We start from the raw sequence: 19,894 nt of genomic DNA on the forward strand, positions 1-19,894 counted from the left end.
TTGAGATATGTTGCTCTTTCTATCCCTCGAGTTTTTCGTTCACCCCTGCTGCTTGTGAGCCTGGTTCCCGCCTGGAGATTTCTCGTGTTCTGTGAAAGGGCTCCCCCATCTGGGCTTTCTCTACTCCCATCCTCAGTTGTGCAGCTCTGTGCATTCCCAGCTCTGCCTCCCCTGGGGGTTCTAGGCTGCTGTGGGTTTCCGGAAGGTTTCCTGGAGGGTGTAAGTGCCATTCCCAGCCAGGATGGCTCCTTTCTGGCCATGATCGGGCACAGCCCAAGGGCTTTCCCTTTCCTCGGGGGCCAGGTGTGTGGGGAGTGCGAGGCCCTGGATGGTGAGTGAGGGCCAGGTGAGGCCTCCCTCCTCCATGGAGTTCCACTGTGTTTTGCCGTCTCTGTCTCCACACTGTTGTATCTGCCATACTTCCCCCAAGTCCTAGGCCAGGGGTGTCCAATGTTTTGGCTTCCTTGGGCCACATTGAAATAATCGTCTTGGGCCACACATAAAATACACTCACATTAAAGATAGCTGATGAGCTTTAAAAGATTTGCAAATTTCATGTTTTAAGAAAGATGAATTTGTGTTGGGCCACATTCAAAGCTGTCGCGGGCCGTGGGTTGGACAAGCTTATCCTAGACCGTGTCAGTGTTTTGAGAGCAGTGTAGGTGGTGACAGGCCAGTTCCGGGCTTCACCTGGGATCCTGCTCATTCCTGTGCCTACTTGGCACTGCCCTCTGTCCCCCCTTAAACTTTTCAGGCCCTTACACTTCTGTTGCCTCCTTTTTCAGGGCTGCTCTGTTTAGTCAGCTTTCCTAGCTGCTCTGTAGTCTCTCACAGAAAAGCCAGTGAAGTTGGTTCAGCCCGAGGCATTCACACAAGCATCTGCCTGTGGTGTCAAATGGACGTGTGAGGCTTGATCTGCAGCAGCTCTGCCTGGCGAAGCTGCAGGGTTGGCCGGTCTGTGTGCTCATGTGTTAGGCCGCCTAGTTGCACACTCCTCTGAGGGGCACCATTTACTTGGCATTCCCTGGGACTGCTGGCTTTTAGGCGTGCAGACTATTTCAGGAGTGTAGCATCACCTAGACTTTCATGTGCTGGTTCTGCTCTCCTGGGAGTCAAGCAGGGCCAGTCGCTGATCAAGCCTCCCTGGTCTCTCCTAGGACTACTATGGAATTCCCTTTGCTGCACCCACAGCACTTGCCAGCCGAGATGGGAGCCTAGCTAATAATCCGTATCCAGGTGAGTTTGCTCAGTGGATGAGGAGTGGCCCGGGGCCAGCCTAGCGCAAACTCCAAGAGCTGGGAAGTAGCGGCAGCAAGGCTGCGAGAGGCCTCTTGGCAGCCTGTGCCGAGCTGGCAGCCAGACCTGTTCCTGTTTGCGGAAGCCAGCTTGGCCTTTCTCTGGTTGGAGGAAGGGCAGTGGCTGGAGTCAGTGCTCTTTCCTAGGTGATGTCACAAAGTTTGGCCGTGGGGACTCTGCATCCCCTGCACCCCCTACCACACCAGCTCAGCCACAGCAGAGCCAATCACAGACCCACCACACAGCCCAGCAGCCCTTCCTGAACCCTGCACTGCCACCTGGCTATAGCTACACTGGTGTTCCCTACTACACAGGCGTGCCCAGTGCCTTCCAGTATGGCCCCACCATGTTTGTGAGTATTTCAGCGGGTGTGACTGTGTCTCCTGGCCTTGGGTTGCTGGCGGGTAGAAACCTGGGACCTATCTTCCAGCAGGGAGGGAGGGTCATGATTCCACTCCGTCTTATCTGGCCTTCAGGAACTGTTCAGGCTGGGGACAAGGTCACCTTTCCCCTGCTGTGTTTAGATCCAACATGTGTTGCACTAATGAAAACACAGGTCCCCTGTGGTTGTAGGTATGTCACCTGCTGCCTTAGGCTCTGGCAGGGGTACCTGACCAGCCTCAGCTTGCCTCTTCCTACACTAATACCTCATCTGCTTGCCCCACCAGGTCCCTCCAGCCTCAGCCAAGCAACACGGGGTGAACCTCAGCACTCCCACACCTCCCTTCCAGCAGGCCAGTGGTTATGGCCAGCATGGCTACAGTACAGGTGAGGGGAGCTCCCCAGAGAGAGACATGGGGTCAGACAGGCTTGCGTGGCTCACACTTGCCTCTTATATTCTGCCACGCTAGGTTATGACGACCTGACCCAGGGGACAGCAGCAGGAGACTACTCCAAAGGTGGCTATGCTGGATCATCGCAGGCACCAAACAAGTCTGCAGGTTCTGGGCCTGGAAAAGGTAGCGTTTACCTCTCCTTTCCAGGATAAGGCCTGGAGTGGTGGGCTCCTGCCTGATCCCCTGTCAGGCAGGGCAACCCCTGACTGCCCCTGGAGGTGGGGAGCCTGGAGCTGGGAACAACTGCTGTGGGGAACAACTGCTTTTCCTCCTAGGAGTATCAGTGTCTTCAAGCACCGCCGGTCTACCTGATATGACTGGTTCTGTCTACAGTAAGACACAGGTGAGGGACAAAGGTGGGTTGGGTGTATAGGTTTTTGGGAGGTTACAGCCCAACCTGACCTTCACCATTGTCTCCTTTGTCCTGCAGACTTTTGACAAGCAGGGATTTCATGCAGGGACCCCTCCACCTTTCAGCCTGCCCTCAGCCTTGGGCTCCACTGGGCCCCTGGCCCCGGGAGCGGCCCCTGGCTATGTGCCCCCACCATTCCTGCACATCTTGCCAGCCCACCAGCAGCCCCACTCCCAGCTGCTGCACCACCACCTTCCGCAGGATGCCCAGGTGAGCACAGTGGAGGCAGCCACCCTGCTCTGGGCCAGGGGTTCTGCTCCAGCCTTGACAGCCTTCCCTTCTCCTTTTCTGCAGAGTGGCTCGGGTCAGCGCAGCCAGCCCAGCTCCCTGCAGCCCAAGTCTCAAGCCTCCAAACCTGCCTATGGCAACTCTCCATACTGGACAAACTAAATCCGGAAGAGAGGGGCGTGCTGGGGCACGGCTTATCCTGGGCAGGAGAGAACACACGAGCACATATTTGGGAGCCCAGTGCCCTTCCCTAGAATTCCCGAGACATGTGTCAGCCATGCCTCTGTGGGGAGCCTGCCTCCCAGACTGGCTATTGTATGTAATGTATTTATGTATGTATTTGTAAATGTGATAGGAGTCTGGGGGAGTTCGGGGACGGCTGCAGATGTTAGCCAGGTCTGTTCTCCCCATTCAAGCCCCTTCTCCACTGTAGCAAAATAAGTGCCCGCACCCCATTTGCCTTCAGGTCCTCTTCATAGCCTGCACTGCCCAGTGGGCCAGCCACTAGGGGCAGTCTCTGGAAGGGCTGGTTCAAGGCTGTTTGGGTATAGGGGTCAGGTACCAATGAAGAATCACGACTTGTCTCACTCCTTTGCAAATTGTTTGTTTTCTTTCCTGTGTACTTTATACCCGTTTTTGAGAAACTGTTCCTTTTGTCATCTGTCATGGTCTCCTTCCACCAAATCTTGATCTGGGAATAGCAGCAATATCCCTCCACCCAACACAAATATGGGCACCTGTTTGTCTTCAAACAGGGGCTTCTAGGCTGGTCATGTCCCTAGAGACTTACTAGAGACTGGCTGACCATGAAAAAAAATAATAATCTCAGTTGTTCAGCCAGTCAGTTCCCCTTTAAAAATCAAAGATATCTCCAAGCAACACATCTCCATTCCGGTTGTCTTGAACCAGGTGGGCAGCTGTTTCAGGGGTTTTCTCTTGCCCAATCCCCACCTAATAAAGTTCTGAGAGCATGCACAGTCTGTGTGGTGTGACTGAAAGGCAGCTCAGGGCAGAAGCCCTGGACTTCATAGGGCTAAAGGAGACCCCACATGGTTGTAGTCTTCTGACACAGGCTATAAAGGCTTGAAATGGTTTTCCATTTAACTGGACCCTCTTGGCCCAAATGACAATGGCTGTAAGGAGAGCTAAACCTCCTCACAGGGCCCAGGCCATGTTGATCCAAGTTAACCTGGCTTTTCTTATAGCTCCTTAAGAGACTTAGGGATAGGGCAGCTTGGGACCTTACCTAGAAAAAGGTAAGTGTCTACAAGTAAAATTAGGACTTTTATTAAATAGGGTGATCTGCCTGATCCCTGCTATTAGCAGCAATAAGTTAGTCAGGAAAACAAATGACAGTGAAAATGTTTGCCTAAGGAAAGCAGCAGAGCACCCCTCAGTCCCTCACTGATCTACTCGTATCAGCTCCCGTTTTCAGAATCAAGTTTAACAAATGGCCTTGTCTATAAGGAGCTTGAAGGGATTGGGGATGCACCAGGGAGGTGAGTTAGAAAGGCAGATTCCCCAGTTGTGGTTTTTGTCTAATTTTTCAGCTGAGCCCTGGCATAATCTGCAAGGTTAACAGTGATATTGAGACCACCTTTTAGTTTTCTTTAACACAAGGTAAGAAAAGAAGAGGGTCATTTCATGGGGAAGTAGCAATACAGGTATTTTATTTCACATTTTATTAGTAGACAGATGGGCAGAAAAAGACAAAATAAACCACTAAAGGGGAAGTCAACACAAAATGCATCAGATAATCTTTTCTCATAAGTTAAACTGAAGAAAAACATCTACAATTTCAGCTAAAACTATTAAAGTCAGGTGTGTCCTGCTGGTTTCAGAATAGTTGAAAATTGCATCTCTGAATCCTTTTAGTTGTAAATGTAAACCTTGTTTATCAGGATGGGAGGGGTGGAGAGTTCATTTTCAGTGGAGAGCTGCACATTTCCCCTTCCAATCGGTTTCTTGCAATATGTGCCCCAAACGTAAGGAAACCAGCAAGTAAAGAAGCAGTTTGCCAGGGCAAGTGAAAGAAGGTTTCTACAAAAAAGTCTGACTAATAGAAAAGAACTCTGGAATGATAAAAGGAGAAGGGGGGAAGACTGAAAGAAGCAACAGCGGAATCATATACTTTCTCCACCCAGCCTCAAAATACACAGAACTGAAGAGCATCCAGTGAGGCCTCAATTAGAATTAAAAGGAATCTAAAAATGCAGGATTTTGAGTTCATGTCACACCAAATAATAAGCACAACTGTACATACATGGTTCTGGATTGAGCCTGAGACCTCCACTCCCAGAAGAAAAAAAAAAAATTACAAACTCAAGTATTTTCCATAGGGATGTGTTCTCAGGGACAGAGCTCTGGAACCAGCCTCTGGGTTTCGTTCAGTCAGTCTAAAATACCAGAATGTCCACCTGCTAGCAAGAGACTTACCCAGTCTTCTGGAACTGATTGTACTCATCAGAGGCAAACCCAGCCCTTGACAGTAAACACCCCAAAGGACTGAAAGGTACAACCTCCACTTGGCGCTCTGGCTCCCTGAGTCAATGTGTAACAGCGGCCAATAGGGCCTGACGGAACAGAGCTGTACAGCAGAGCACCTTCCGCAATGCCAGGGTGCCGGGGCTGCCCTGGGAGTGAGAAGCTTTAGCAGTACGGGGATGAAAGGCTTAATTTTAGAGCTCCAAGAGAATAAGACCAAGCTACTGGCTGTAAACTTGCATGGGGGTTTTGGGGGCAGTTTGGGGGAGGTAAACCAGAGCACTGTGAGAGGCTCTGGCTCCAGAAGATTTGCAGGTTAATCTGGAAGCATTACTTAAAAAGTATGGGGAGTAAAAAGGTAGTTCCAACATCTTTCTATGAGAGTTTGTAATCAGGCAACTTGACAATGTATTTCAAAGCTGCTCTGTTCCATGGATCTGACTGAAATCACTAGATTCTGGGTACAAGTAGCAACCCTGGCCCTGTGGAGATCATGGAGATCACAGAGATGCTGGGACCAGGCTCAACGGTGTCCCCTAAGAGCCTTAGCTTGTTAAACAGTCCCATTTCATACCAGACTAAACTTTTAGAGGCCGGGAAGGGCTGCTGGGAAGAAGTCATGTGTTTGGGAGTTTGAAGAGTGAAAACCCTGAGATCAGAACGAAGGAGGAGCTAAGGAAGTGTCACCTACTCTGGCCATCCTAGGATCCCTCCTGCCCCTGTCCCTAATCTGCCCTTTAGTTCTGAGTTACGAGCCAAAGGAGGAGCTGACACTAGTGCCCAGGGGTCTGAAATAGGACTATAGTCAGTCCTTGCTGCATTTGCCTTCTGAAATCTGATTTTACATTATAGCGGTTTCCTCCAAATAATGCCCTCCTATGGTCTGGTACGCCCCCATAACAACCAAAAATTACCTTCAAGTTCTGAAGTCCCTGGATGGTGAAGGCTGCTGGATCTCAATATTGACTGAAGCAACACGATTGAGATCTGGAAAATCAAAAGCTGCAGCGAGTGCATCGCAGGAAGATCTAGCCTTATCTGGCCTAAAACCTGCCTGCAGTCAACTGCCACAATTTCTATGCACAATTCTGCTTGTGCTCCATAGCCTAAGTATGTTGAAAGGGGAAAAAAAGTCCAGATCACATCCAATGAAGAAAGCGGTAACTCGTCTCACACACATCCAAGTTTCTCACTATCAGTATAAGCAGCTCGATGAAAACCGAAATCTTAACACATGCACCTAGGATTAATACTGAGTAATTTAAAGTGGCTACTTAAAAAAACCAAAACGTCATGGTAAGAGTGTGTTTTTCATGGGAAGGCCATGCTGTTTCCTCTCCCAACAGTGGTCACCAGTAGTTTCAATTTTTTCCCCCCAGTAGTATCAACCAAACTTAGCATAGTGACTTTTAACTCTTTGTTCCCATCACTAAATCCACCCACACACACTCGTCCCAACTTCCCCACTTGCCCCACTTCCTGGGGGGAAAAATAACCCTGCCTTTAAAATAAATAGCAACCAAGTGCTCAGTTCTATGTAAAGTATGAATATTTATTTCAGGCTTTCGATCCCAATTGATTTCAAAAAACAAAGTCTGATTTCTCTCCTCAGAGCAGCTGAGGCCTCCATGTTACGATGGTTTCATGGAGATTGAAGGAGCACATTTCATCAGGCTTAGCAGAAAGTCCCTGACGCCCACCATGTCCCAGCCTTAGGAAGGGAAAGAAACAGAATTCACCACCATGGGGCTGAACGAATGCACACACACTAATGTAAAGGAGCAGCTAAACCTTGGCAAATTTGCTTTTTTTTTTTTCAAGTTTGTTTTGTGGGTTTAATTCCATTTTCTTTTGCTACCCAGTATATGCAGCGCTTGTGAGCTCCCAACAGGTTCCCAGCTTTAAACACATTCAACCTCTTGAAAGACTATTGAATTCTTCAAGAATCTAAAAACAGACCAAACGTGTTTTGCTGTGAACATTCTGTAGAGACGAAGTGAGGCGGGAGTTTGGGTTGATGTTTTTTTTAAAAAAGAATCAATACAGTGATGGAAGGGTAAAGAATGCAAGAATTCAGACATTCTGTGGAGGGTTACTCTCTCTCCGTTAAAGGTCCATAAAAAGGAGCAAACTGAGATCCGTAAGGGGAGTCAGCAGGAGCTGTGTGTGTTTCCCCACCCGCTGTGAATAGGTTTTTGCTGAGGGGCCATGGCCAGGTCCCCACTTGCTCCCCTCCCTTTGGCCTGAGACGGCAGGGCAGTACAGGGGCACTGAAGGAGCCCGTCACGACTCCTCATTCCCAGAATCATCATCATCATAACAGTCGGCATCTTCCTCCTCCTCATCTTCATCATCAATGTCGTCGTCATACAAGTCGTCATAAAGCAAATCTGAGCTGTTGTCATTGGAAGGCACTTTAGTTTTGATGCAGTATTCCGCCAGGGTTGTGGGGACCTTCACTCCATCCTTTTCTGCTTCGGCCTTAGTGGCTGAAACTTGTTTCCTGAAGGGAGGGTGACAAGAAATGGTTTATGGTAAGTTGTTGTTTTGAGATAGATTTATAACTGGCCTTAAATAATCAATCTTACTTATGACTCAGCTCTCCAAACTTCAGTATCTGCCTGAAAGCATCTGACAGATACCCTGGACTATACCAAATGCTTTCAACCCATTGGGTATAATTTTGAAGTGAACTTTGACTTTTTAGGGGGGGAAATACACTGTTAACATCGAGGGAGTTTAAAGCAGTGGATCAGTTATAGCCAGAATCACCTCGTCAGCTGGCTGTCCTCCACTTCATGTAAGGGCCAGTAGGTTGGCGACTAAGAATCAGAACAGGCATTGACTTAGTGGGCGGAATGTTATGCTTTGTTGTTTGCATGTGTGAAGCACAGGGATAACTACTAGAATAAGAAGAGATAATAGAAGGACTAATATCCTAGTTTACTGGGGATAGATCGTAAGATTGTGTACGCGAATAAAAAGTGCCACTCTGATTTAATGTGGGGTGGGGTGCTTAGGGGGTTGGCTAGAGTGTTAAGAGTTTTGGCCTAGTCACCTCACCACCAAACTCATGTGCCCCAACAATTTTTAATTAATACAAATGCTTTACGCCAGATTCCAAAGTCTTGCACGACCCACTCTTCCCCACCTGAGATGGAGTCTCACTCTGTCACCCGGACTGGAGTGTAGTGGCGCGATCTCAGCTCACTGCAACCTCGACCTCCCAAGGTTCAAGCAATTCTCCTGCCTCAGTGTCCCCAGTAGTTGGGATTACAGGCTCCCACCACACTTGGCTAAATTTTGTACTTTTAGTAGGGACGGGATTTCACCATGTTGGCCAGGCTGGTCTCAAACTCCTGATCATGATCTGCCCAGCTCGGCCTCCCAAAGTACTGGGATTACAGGCATGAGCCACCGTACCCGGCCACACAACCCACTCTTATATTTTCTCCAGCCCTTCAACACATTCACCCTGGTCTTTTTTTGGTATCTCAGACACACCTTGTTGATTTTTCTGTCTGGACCAGTTGCTCTTCCCCTGCCCCACACATGCCTGGCTCCTTCTTGTCATTCAGAATGAAGGCCTCAGATATTAAGGCTTAAATATCACCTTAGAGAAGGCCTGGCCTCATGACCCAATTTAAAGCAGCCATGTAGTCATTCTTTCACATTATCCACTTAGCACTGTCTAGTATTTTTTGCTTGCTCACTCTTCTGTCTCCACATATTTCAATGTGAGCATAAATGTCTTTCTTAGTCCCTTCTATTTCCCCAGTCAGTGCCTAGCACATAGCCTGGCACATAAGAGATGGTGCAATAAATACTGATTGTATGAATGAACAGAACAATAAATTGTTTCCTTCAACAATTATAAAAATTTGAGTCAACTAGACCACTCTTCCTGATCTTCCTAATGTCAATCTCTTAGCTGTGCTTGAAGCTTTTATTCTGTTGCCTTGCCTTGCATACTGATGGTCCTGAGGCTTCTGGGCTTGTCTCCACACTCAGCATGCTTCCCTGGGACATCATCTCTGTTCCCATAATTTTAACCACGATTTCCTTTGTGCTGACATCTCTTGGCTTATATAAACATATACCTTTAGGAAGCCTCTGTCCTGATGTTCCATATGCAGAGGTAGACTGCATATGCATTTTCTACCTCTATGGCCAGTTTCTCCCATTTTACATCTCTGAATAAATGAGCATCACTTCTTAAAATAATAAATCTCACTCCAAAGACCTATTGCTTTACAGCTTAAATATCTGTCCTCTCATCCCCATTACTACTGCCTCAGTTTAGTCCATGTTGGTCCCCTGGCCAATTGACTTTTTTTTGTTTGTTTTTTTTGAGACAGGGTCTCCCACTGTCACCCAGGCTGGAGTGCAGTGACGCAATCTCAGCTCATTGCAACCTCTGGATTCAGGGCTCAAGCAATCCTCCCACCTCAGACTCCCGAGTAGCTGGGATTACAGGCATAAGCCACCATGCCTGGCTAATTTTTTTGTAAAGACAGGATTTTGCCACGTTGCCCAGGCTTGTCTCGAACTCCTGGGCTCAAACGATTTGCCTGCCTCAGCCTCCCAAAGTGCTGGGATTACAGGCATGAGCCATTGTTTTTTTTTTTTTTTTTTTTTTTGGGATGGAGTCTTGCTCTGTTGCCCAGGCTGGAGTGCAGTGGCGCAATCTCAGCTTACTGCAACCTCTGCCTCCCGGGTTCAAGTGATTCTCCTGCCTCAGCCTCCAAAGTAGCTGGGATTACAGGTGTGTGCCACTACTCCCGACTAACTTTTGTATTTTTTGGTAGAAACGGGGTTTCACCATGTTGGCCAGGTTGGTCTCAAACTCTTGACCTCAGGTGATCCACCTACCTCCAAAAGTATTGCAATTATAGGTGTGAGCTACCACACCAGGCAACTGTCTTTTATCAGAACTCAAATAGCATCACCTCTTCCCTCCCAAAAATACTTAAGTGGTATCCCATCCCTTCTTAGATTAAGAACCATACTCTTTTATCATAACTTCAATGTCTTTGAAGACCCTGGTGCCTCTCTCACTTAATTTTCTAATATTTCCCACATCAGAATTTACACTCAAACATTTGTAATTTCCTTAACATGTCATGCTATTATACTCCTGTATTTTAGCAAACCTGGGAGTTTTCCCTTTTTTCACCTGAAAAAGTATTGGTTATGAGGAATTCTCTCTGCTAGGAAATCTATTACATTATATATTTCTCCCAATGTATCTTGTTTAGGCTTCTATAGGTATAATACTACATGGTCATTTGTTTTCAAATGCTAATAAAGTGAGCTCCCTAAGGAGACAGGCTATGCCTTAGTGAGTACCTGACACAAAGCTGTTGCTGAGTGTCAGGTACTGTACTAGGTCATGAAGGCATAGATAGAATGAGATAAAGGGGCCCTTAGACAATTAAGAAACACATAGAAGTACCTTGGGAATGTGTGTACAGAAGCTTTCCCATCTTTCCATCCTTAGGACACTCCCATTCCTCTACACTTCTCTAGGATCTTACTATTTCTACTAATTATCTTCAATGTTTGGTACACATCAGTCATCTAGGTGAGATATATATATATACACACACAGATGCCCAAACTCTGTCCTTGTAATCCCATAAAAGACAGTTATTGTTTAGGGACACTTTAAAAGTGATCCCAATGGGCAGAAAACTTAGGACTCCTGATCTTATATTACTCAGCAGTCACCTCATGTGCTTTCCAGCATTGTTTTAACTTTTTTCATATCACATGGTCTCAAGCCCACTAGATTTTACTCTTATTTGTATAAACGCCAATGCTTAGTAAACTCCTACGCACAGAGGAAGCTGTAACTGTATTTGGGGTCTCTATTTTAAGAAATAAAAATGTAATATCAAGGGGGGTTGAGGCCAGGCACGGTGGCTCACACCTATAATCCCAGAGCTTTGGGAGGCTGAGGCAGGAGGATCACTTGAGGCCAGGAGTTCAAGACCAGGCTGGGCAACATAGCAAGACCTCGTCTCTACAAAAAATAATAATAGAAATTAGCTGGGTGTGGTGGTGCATGCCTATAGTCTTGGTTACTTGGGAGGCTGAAGTGGGAGGACTGCCTGATCCCGTGAATTCGAAGTTACCGTGAGCTATAATCACACCATTGCACTCCAGCCCAGGCAACAGAGTGAGACCATGTCTGTCTCTTTAATTCCAGCACTTTGGGAGGCTGAGGCAGGTGGATCATGAGGTCAGGAGTTTGAGACTAGCCTGGCCAACATGCTGAAACCCTGTCGCTACTAAAAATACAAAAATTAGCTGGGCATGATGGTGGGTGCCTACAATCCCAGCTACTCGGGAGGCTGAGGCAGGAGAATCGCTTGAACCCAGAAGGTGGAGGTTGAAGTGAGCCAAGATCATGCCACTGCACTCCCGCCTGGGTGACAAGAGTTAAGACTCCATCTCAAAAAAAAAAAAAAAAAAAAAAAAAAATTAGAAACAAATAAAAAGGAGGTGGAAGGTAGGGGAAGGGTAGGGTTTGTATTTATTGGAGATTTCTTGGGTACTATTATAAGAACCTGATGTCCTAAGAGATTAAAGGTTGAGCTTTTTTCCATTTTATACAGAGAAGAAAGTAAAATACCCCAAAAATTATCTGATAAATGGTCCCATGAGTAGATTCCAGGTCCCCTGAATCTTATTCTAGGGCTCTGTTATACCATATATTAGTGTTGCTGATAATGTGGATTTCCAAAAGATCCTTGCTGCTATGGTCAAATTTTTTTTCCTTGGAGACGGAGTCTCGCATTGTCGCCCAGCCTGGAGTGCAGTGGTGTGATCTCAGCTCACTGCAACACTCAACTCCCGGGTTCAAGCAATTCTCCTGCCTCAGCCTCCTGAGTAGCTGGGATTACAGGTGTATACCACCACACCTGGCTAATTTTTGTATTTTTAGTAGAGATGGGGTTTCACCATGTTGGCCAGGCTGGTCTCAAACTCCTGACCTCAGGTGATCCGCCTGCCTCAGCCTCCCAAAGTGCTGGGATTACAGGTGTAAGCCACCACACCCGGCCAGAACCTAGAAGTTCTGGTTCCTAGAAAATCAGGTCTGCTACTGCATTATCTTCTAGTGGCTGTTCTCTCGGTAAATAGCAAAGTTCATTAGGCTCAGGCAGAAATCTTTTCTTCCCACACTGCAAATCTAATAGAGGAAAATTATCTTGGAATGGACAGGATATTTAAGTGTGATGTAAACCTTTGGTTCCAGAATATATTTTGGTGTTGTATAATGACTTGAGGTAATTTGAAAAAAAAAAAAAAAAAAGCACCTTACCTAATAATTTCAGCATATTCTTTGTCTTTTCCTTTACTGTCTCTCCATTTCCTGAACATAACTGAAGCATCGACATTGGCTGGGGAGAAGGTGTTGGGCTCATTAAGCAGTGAGATTACACTTAATAGGATAGTCCTAGAAACAGGAAAAAAGGATCAGCTATGAATACCCATATTTACAGTATTTAAAAGTATTCTGCTTTTTAAGAAAGTACAATCAGATTTCAAATTCTCCCTCCCTTAAAATTTTTCTGATACAATTTAATTTGAGACCTTGGGGCAACAGAGACATCATACATTTTTTATTGATGGTTTTCATAAAAGGCATTTAAGAAAAATTAAAAAATTTTTTTTCCAGTACTAAGAAACAAGCTGCTAACTGGTAGGCAAAGCAGAGGAAATCCGTGATTCTAGTATAAGAATAATGCACAAAGCATAAAAATGAACTTGACAGAAGGCCCTGTTTCAACTGGTCCCATGTTCCAACCTGCAGAAAGTGGATGTCTTGGAAGCTTTCAAATACTGTTTATTTTAAAAATGACAAATTAAATGACATGGGGGGAAAAGCTTAAAATATTTAGTTTCAAGGCAATCTTGATGTGGGAGAGGGTAAAATTTATGCTATTCTATATATTCTATATAAACAGTTTTCTTTTTGCGTTTTTTGTTTTTTTTTTTTTTTTTTTTTGAGTTTCACTCTTGTTGCCCAGGCTGGAGTGCAACGGTGTGATCTCGGCTCACTGCAACCTCCACATCCCAGGATCAAGCGATTCTCCTGCCTGCCTCAGGTTCCCGAGTAGCTGGGATTACAACTATGTGCCTCCATGCCCCGTTAAATTTGTATTTTTAGTAGAGACAGGGTTTCCCCATGTTGGTCAGGCTGGTCTTAAACTCTCGACCTCAGTTGATCCACCCTCCTCGGCCTCCCAAAGTGCTGCGATTACAGGCTTGAGCCACCACGCCTGGCCCTGGTTTTGTTTTGTTTTGTTTTTGACAGGGTCTCTGTGGCCCAGGTTGGAGTGCAGTGGTGCCATCTCAGCTCACTGTAACCTCTGCCTCCTGGGTTCAAATGATTCTCCTGTCTCAACCTCCTGAGTAGCTGGGATTACAGGCATGTACTACCACACCTGGCTAATTTTTGTATTTTCAGTAGGGACGGGGTTTCGCCATGTTGGCCAGGCTGGTAACGAACTCCTGGCCTTAAGTGATCTGCTTGCCTTGGCCTCCCAGAGTGCTGGGATTACAGGTGTGAGCCACCGCGCCCAGCCCTATATAACCAGTTTTTATTGTGGCCTCTTAACTTGAAAAACAGTGCTACATACAAATGTATTTTTTCCATACTTGGAAGGAAGACAAAATAATGCAAGAGAATGGAGGAAAAGCAAAATCCTTCAAACGGAAGAACTAGAGTCTCTGAATAACAGAGACTCTATTCAAAAGTATTTACTCTGTACCTACGGTTTGCCAGAGGCACCAAGTGAGATGTTGGATGTACAATAGTGAGCAAGTTAGATGCCATCCCTGGTTTCCCATGGCTTACAAATTCTAGTGGGTGTTAAAAACGGCCAATTTTCATCCACAGATAAAAATTAGACATTCCAAATAATCAGGGAATATAGTTTATGTTAGAAAGCATAATACCCTATTAGGGGCCAGGTGCGGTGGCTCACACCTGTAATCCCAGCACTTTGGGAGGCTGAGGCAGGCAGGTCATGAAGTCAGGAGTTCGAGACCATCCTGGCCAACATGGTGAAACCCCGTCTCTACTAACAATATAAAAATTAGCCAGGCATGGTGGCAGGCGCCTGTAATCCCAGCTATTGCGGTGGCTAAGGCAGGCAAGAGAATCACTTGGACCCAGGAAGCGGAGGCTGCAGTGAGCTGAGATCGCACCACTGTACTCCAGCCTGGGCAACAGAGCAAGACTCCATCTCAAAAATAAATAAATAAATAAAAGCATAATAGGCTCCAAAACTGTTCCAAATTACTCCTAGGCTTTTTCCCCCTAAAAACTACGTGCATTAGGAGAAAATGGAAGGAAAAAAGAAATTTCTCTCTTCTCATTGATGAAAGGTTACAGATTGTGTTGTTGCAAAATACCCTTTTGCTCCGGGCCCCAAGCAAAAAATAAAGAGAGGAAACCAGGCACTTAGATGTTTGATTTGATGAAAACTTTTCCTTAAAAAGGTGAAGAGTTTCTGTTGTATGATTTATATAAGATTATGACAAAGGCATTTTCAAAGAAAACATTTCTATCTAGTTAAAATCCATTGATCGCACATGCTCCTTTCTATTAGGTTAAGGATAACTCCTTGGCCTTCCTCCCTCAAGAGCTTTCTGGATTTCTTCAGTAATTACATTGAAAAGAGTCAAAGAAGGCCGGGCATGGTGGCTCATGCCTGTAACCCCAGCACTTTGGGAGGCCGAGGCAGGTGGATCACAAGGTAAGGAGATCGAGACCATCCTGGCTAACACGGTGAAACCCCGTCTCTACTAAAAATACAAAATATTAGCCGGGCGTGGTGGTACACGCCTGTAGTCCCAGCTATTGAGGAGGCTGAGGCAGGAGCACTGCTTGAACCCGGGAGGCGGAGCTTGCAGTGAGCTGAGATGGCGCCACTCCACTCCAGCCTGGGCGACACAGTGAGACTCTTGTTTCAAATAAAAAAGTCAAACTGATCAAGACGGAAAATGAATGGACATCTTAGAAGTGCAAGAAAAATACGGTAGAACTTTACATAAAGGTTTCTCCAAAAGAAAACACATAAAATCTATTAGGAAGATAAAAAGGATAAGGACGAAGTATGGTATAAACAGGTAGTTGGCCAGGCTGTTCTCAAACTCCTGGGCTCAAGCAATATTCCTGCCTTGGACTCCTCAAGTACTGGGATTTCAGGTGTGAGCCACTGCTCCTGGTTGGAAAAACAGTGTTTTATAATTTTTATTTATTTATTTTTGAGACGGGGTTTCGCTCGTCGCCCAGGCTGGAGTGCAATGGTTGGATCTTGGCTCACTGCAACCTCTGCCTCCCGGGTTCAAGTGATTCTCCTGCCTCAGCCTCCCGAGTAGCTGGGATTACAGGCACGTGCCACTACGGTCGGCTAATGTTTTGTATTTTTAGTAGAGATGGGGTTTCACCATGTTGGCCAGGGTGGTCTCGAACTCCTGGCCTTGGGTTATCCACCTGCCTCAGCCTCCCAAATTGTGGGATTACAGGCATGGGTCACCTTGCTTGGCCAGAAAAATAGGTTTAATTGTCTAGATCAGTACTGTGTACTAACAACTTTCGATGATGATGATAATGTATAACCTATGCTGTGCAATATAGTAACCACTGGCCACATGCAGCTACTGAGCACTTTGAAATGTATCCTGCACAAATCAGGAAGTGACTGCTAATATATACTTATTTATTTAAAGAGGGTCTCACTATGTTGCCCTGGCTGGAATACAGAGGCTATTTATAGGCGTGATCATAGCACACTACAGCCTCAAACTCCTGGGCTGAAGGGATACTCCTGCCTCAGCCTCCCAAGTAGCTGGGACTACAGGTGCATGCCACTGTGCCAGGCTAGTATTTAATTTTAATTCAAATGTAAAAAGCCACATGTAGTTAGAAGCTACCACATTGGACAACACAGATGTAGATGAATTCTATTACCTGAATTAAGAAAAAATTTTCCCACAAGTAGTTTCCCCAAGTTGGTTTTCTTACATCTTGTGTATTAAGACGGTGTGTATATTGGGAAACAAATTTTTAAATGGTAAATCATCCATATCTAACAAAATGAGAAATTCTAACTCCACGTCCTCCTAAGTTAAAAACCAGGATGTTTTAAGATGCACTGAGTAATATAGCAGACTAATATAGTGGTAACTGTCAACCCAGTAAGTTTTCTTCTGTCGGAAGAGCAGAATCTTTTTCTTTTTCATATGGGGAATAATTTCCTTCTCCTACTATTGTGCAACACCTCCCATACAAACAACCTCCTACCCACAGCAGTAGACATAAGACCAAGCAAGTGCTGCAAGGATTCCATCCCTCTTGTTATGGCGATGCATTTGAGCTATGCATGTGACCTAACCTGGGCCAATCAGAAGCCTGGTGGGAACTATTCTTGATTAGATGGAGAACTGTGAGAATAAGGAAAGCTGAGAGAATTGGTCTCAGGCAGATGGATGGATGTGAAATGGAAAAAACTAAACTTCTGAGATAATACTGTTGGAATACACAAAACTGAATTTGAATTTAAGAACTATTTCAGGCCGGGCGTGGTGGCTCACACCTGTAACCCCAGTACTTTGGGGGGCTGAGGCAGGCAGATCACCTGAGGTTGGGAGTTCAAGACCAGCCTGACCAACCAACATGGTGAAACCCCATCTTTACTAAAAATACAAAATCAGCCAGGTAAGTTGGCACATGCCTGTAATCCCAGCTACCTGGGAGGCTGAGGCAGGAGAATTGCCTGAACCCGGGAGGCGGAGGCTGCAGTGAGCCGAGATTGTGCCATTGCACTCCAGCCTGGGCAACAAGAGCGAAACTCTTTAAAAAAAAAAACAAAAAAACTATTTCAACTGCTAGCTCATTTTTTTGTTTAAAAAAAAGTAAGTTTAAGTGTTTAAAATCCTTATTCATTTACTGTATTTTCTCAGGAGAAACAAGAGGTTGGACTAGCAAAATAGACCCTGAGGGTCCATCATCCCCAGACTCTCAGTTCCTATAAAGAATAACTGTACTACCCTTTGCTTCCCCTGCACCCCACAAGGACACACTGGTGCACTACCCTTCTCTACTCCACATCTGGAGGAACAGATCTGATCTCAGTCCAGCAGAATACATGTTTAACATTTATTACAACAAAGAATAGGCCTAGAGGGAATTTGGGATAAGAATGAGGGCCAGAGAGTTCTTAGTATCTGTGGTTCATTACACAGTTCCCACCGCCACCATTCAAGGAGTTAGGGATACTCCCAGAAAAAAATGTCCTCCTTCTGCCCCTCTTTATGCCACAGCCAGGGAATAAGGTAGGTCTTTTCAGGATAGAGGATCTAGGCCAAAAGAGAAAAATGCTAAGAAGAGACAGGAAACACAGAAAAAAAGGACAGGCAAAAGCACCTCACTTTACAGTCTTCAGGTTCATATTTCAGATCCTTTTGCCTGCTTCAGTATCTTTGGTCAGAGGTTATTTAGCTATCTTGTTTTGAATAAAACGTAAGTTTGTAAACAATAAAAACCCTTAAAGAAAATGAATACCAACACATCATATACTATATTACAGACTAGCCAACAGCAAATCAATTGTGAAGCAAAACTCCATCTCAAAAAAAAAAAAAAAAGAAAAAACCCTAAGCTTACTTCACTCCATAATCATGGGCAAGCATGCATGTATGCACATGTGCACACACACAAACGTACACGCAGGTTGATTTATATACTGAGTTTTATAGACCCAGCATAATGTGATGACAGTTGATGTATGAAGTCCAGTTCTCTGGAGCCAAACCTAAATCCTGCATATTGTTACTACCACTCTTACTGACTGTGGGTTCTACCCTGACCTTTCTAGTTGTCATGGGTCCTTAAAATCTCTCATTTCCGCTCTATCAAAAGATGGGCCAGTAACTGCAGATGACTAGTTAAAGCTCAGTCCTCATTACATGTTTCAATGTGGGGGAAGGATTTAAAGAGGACATCATGACAAAGAACAAAGAAGCCTGTTATGATAGGGAAAAGAGGGCAACTGATGGTAAAATATAGTAGGCTTAATGGGTTTACATTATTAGAAAGTTTCTCTTTAGGCTGCTAAAGCAACCAACAACAAATACAACACCTCCTTCTGTGCAGTGCTGGACTGATGTATCCCTGAGAATGCAAGGTAGGAATAAAAGTACAGTTTTTAAATGCCCAAATTATGTATCATTTGCAGAGAATGGAATTGCCAGGTTGAGGGCAGTGGGACCCTATGCGTAAAAACCAAGGAAGCAAATAAATAAAACCACACTGTTCCAGAATTGCGTTTAAAAGAGCTTTAGGAACAGCATGGTTATGCCTATTTCCCCTGACCCTGCCTACTTTGGCACCCAATGCTAGGGGTGATGTCTCTGGCTCTCTGTTCTTAAAACTAGACAGAAAAATATCCTACCCCACTTCTGAGACAGACTCTTTTATACCAAACAACAGCCTCTCTTGATTGGGTTAATAAATTTGGTTTCATGCTGTATTTCTGAAAGTGAAAAAGAAAACATTATGTATGCCTCTTTCAACATAAAGCAAATCTACACCAAAACCACTTCACTATCCCAGAGCCTTTAGCAGATATGACAGGTAGTTCTGGGGATGGTGTCTCAGAGAAAGCAGCTGTGAACTCTATAGCAAAGTCTGAGGGCTTTGCTACTCCCACTCCCATCCTACCCTATCCCCAAAGCTCCCACATCATTCTAGACAAATCATGTATTAAGGTACATTTTGTTTCCTCCATCAGGAAGAGGCATGATGCTGTGAACTTCTAATCAAAGACACGTGGCAACTCTCAACTCCACTCTTGCTGACAAATGCCAAAACTTTCCACTTCAGGAAGAAACCCTCCCCACCACCTCCAGCCCCACCAATTTAATCCTGGGCCTCTGGGAGGAGGAGGCCTGTGGAAGTTTGCTTTCAGAAGAAGTATGCTGGCTTTCCCAAGAGGTAGCAAGCTACTGAGCCTTTAGTGAACACTAGTTGGCTGATTCTCTGCATCCCTAAAATTCTTCCTAAAGGTTGGCTAACTCACTACTCACCAGATCTGATAATACAGACTCAGGCTCTTGAAGATAACTAGAGTCCCTTACTCTTCTTCAAGTTACAAAAGTGCTCCATTTGCCACTTTATGTTATAAATATTGTCCACTGAGGGGCTGAACAATAGTCTTGAGTACACATGGTTATGGAGAAGAAAACCAAATATGTGAATATGGAATCACTTTCAGATGCCAGTGAGAGGCGGCTGACAAGACTCCGAAGCAGGATAAGATGGACCCTATGCCATCTCCACTGCTGTCTTACTACAGCCACCCATAAACTGGACATGGAGCCCAGAACCCTTAGACAGTGCTGGCCCTAGATAATTTAGCAGCAGAGAGGTACAAGAGGGAAAACAGTTGCCCATTTTCAAAACATCTTGTATCTTCCCTCTTAATATTTCAGTGCCATAAATGACCTGTCAGAAAATATAACAGTGTACTACTTTAAAAGCCCCCTTGTCTCACAATGAAGTGAACACAGAAACAAAAGGGATAAGGAAAAGTATTCCACATCTGCTCATTAGGTAGTGCTT

General features: G+C 45.3%; 2 protein-coding genes across 4 annotated transcripts in view; one reads left to right on the forward strand and one right to left on the reverse strand.

Annotated features, from left to right (window-relative positions):
• UBAP2 (ubiquitin associated protein 2) overlaps positions 1-3,747 on the forward strand; it is a 132,928-nt gene extending 129,181 nt beyond the window's left edge. For both annotated transcript variants that reach the window (XM_033238297.1, XM_033238299.1), the window contains 7 exons: positions 1,158-1,236; positions 1,443-1,648; positions 1,965-2,064; positions 2,148-2,255; positions 2,408-2,475; positions 2,563-2,754; positions 2,839-3,747. In XM_033238297.1, coding sequence (XP_033094188.1) covers positions 1,158-1,236; positions 1,443-1,648; positions 1,965-2,064; positions 2,148-2,255; positions 2,408-2,475; positions 2,563-2,754; positions 2,839-2,934 — 849 coding nt within the window. In that variant the 3' untranslated portion in view covers positions 2,935-3,747. The remainder of the gene's footprint in view (positions 1-1,157; positions 1,237-1,442; positions 1,649-1,964; positions 2,065-2,147; positions 2,256-2,407; positions 2,476-2,562; positions 2,755-2,838) is intronic.
• A 692-nt stretch (positions 3,748-4,439) lies between these two features.
• UBE2R2 (ubiquitin conjugating enzyme E2 R2) overlaps positions 4,440-19,894 on the reverse strand; it is a 121,924-nt gene continuing 106,469 nt past the window's right edge. Inside the window, exons 4-5 of one of the 2 annotated variants that reach the window (XM_033238300.1) lie at positions 12,584-12,718; positions 4,440-7,759 (exon numbers count right to left, since the gene is read on the reverse strand). In XM_033238300.1, coding sequence (XP_033094191.1) covers positions 7,540-7,759; positions 12,584-12,718 — 355 coding nt within the window. In that variant the 3' untranslated portion in view covers positions 4,440-7,539. The remainder of the gene's footprint in view (positions 7,760-12,583; positions 12,719-19,894) is intronic. The other variant, XM_033238301.1, reaches the window with a different exon arrangement.

The sequence above is a fragment of the Trachypithecus francoisi genome, unplaced genomic scaffold, assembly GCF_009764315.1.
Source record: "Trachypithecus francoisi isolate TF-2019V2 unplaced genomic scaffold, Tfra_2.0 Lachesis_group16, whole genome shotgun sequence".
NCBI lineage: Eukaryota > Metazoa > Chordata > Mammalia > Primates > Cercopithecidae > Trachypithecus > Trachypithecus francoisi.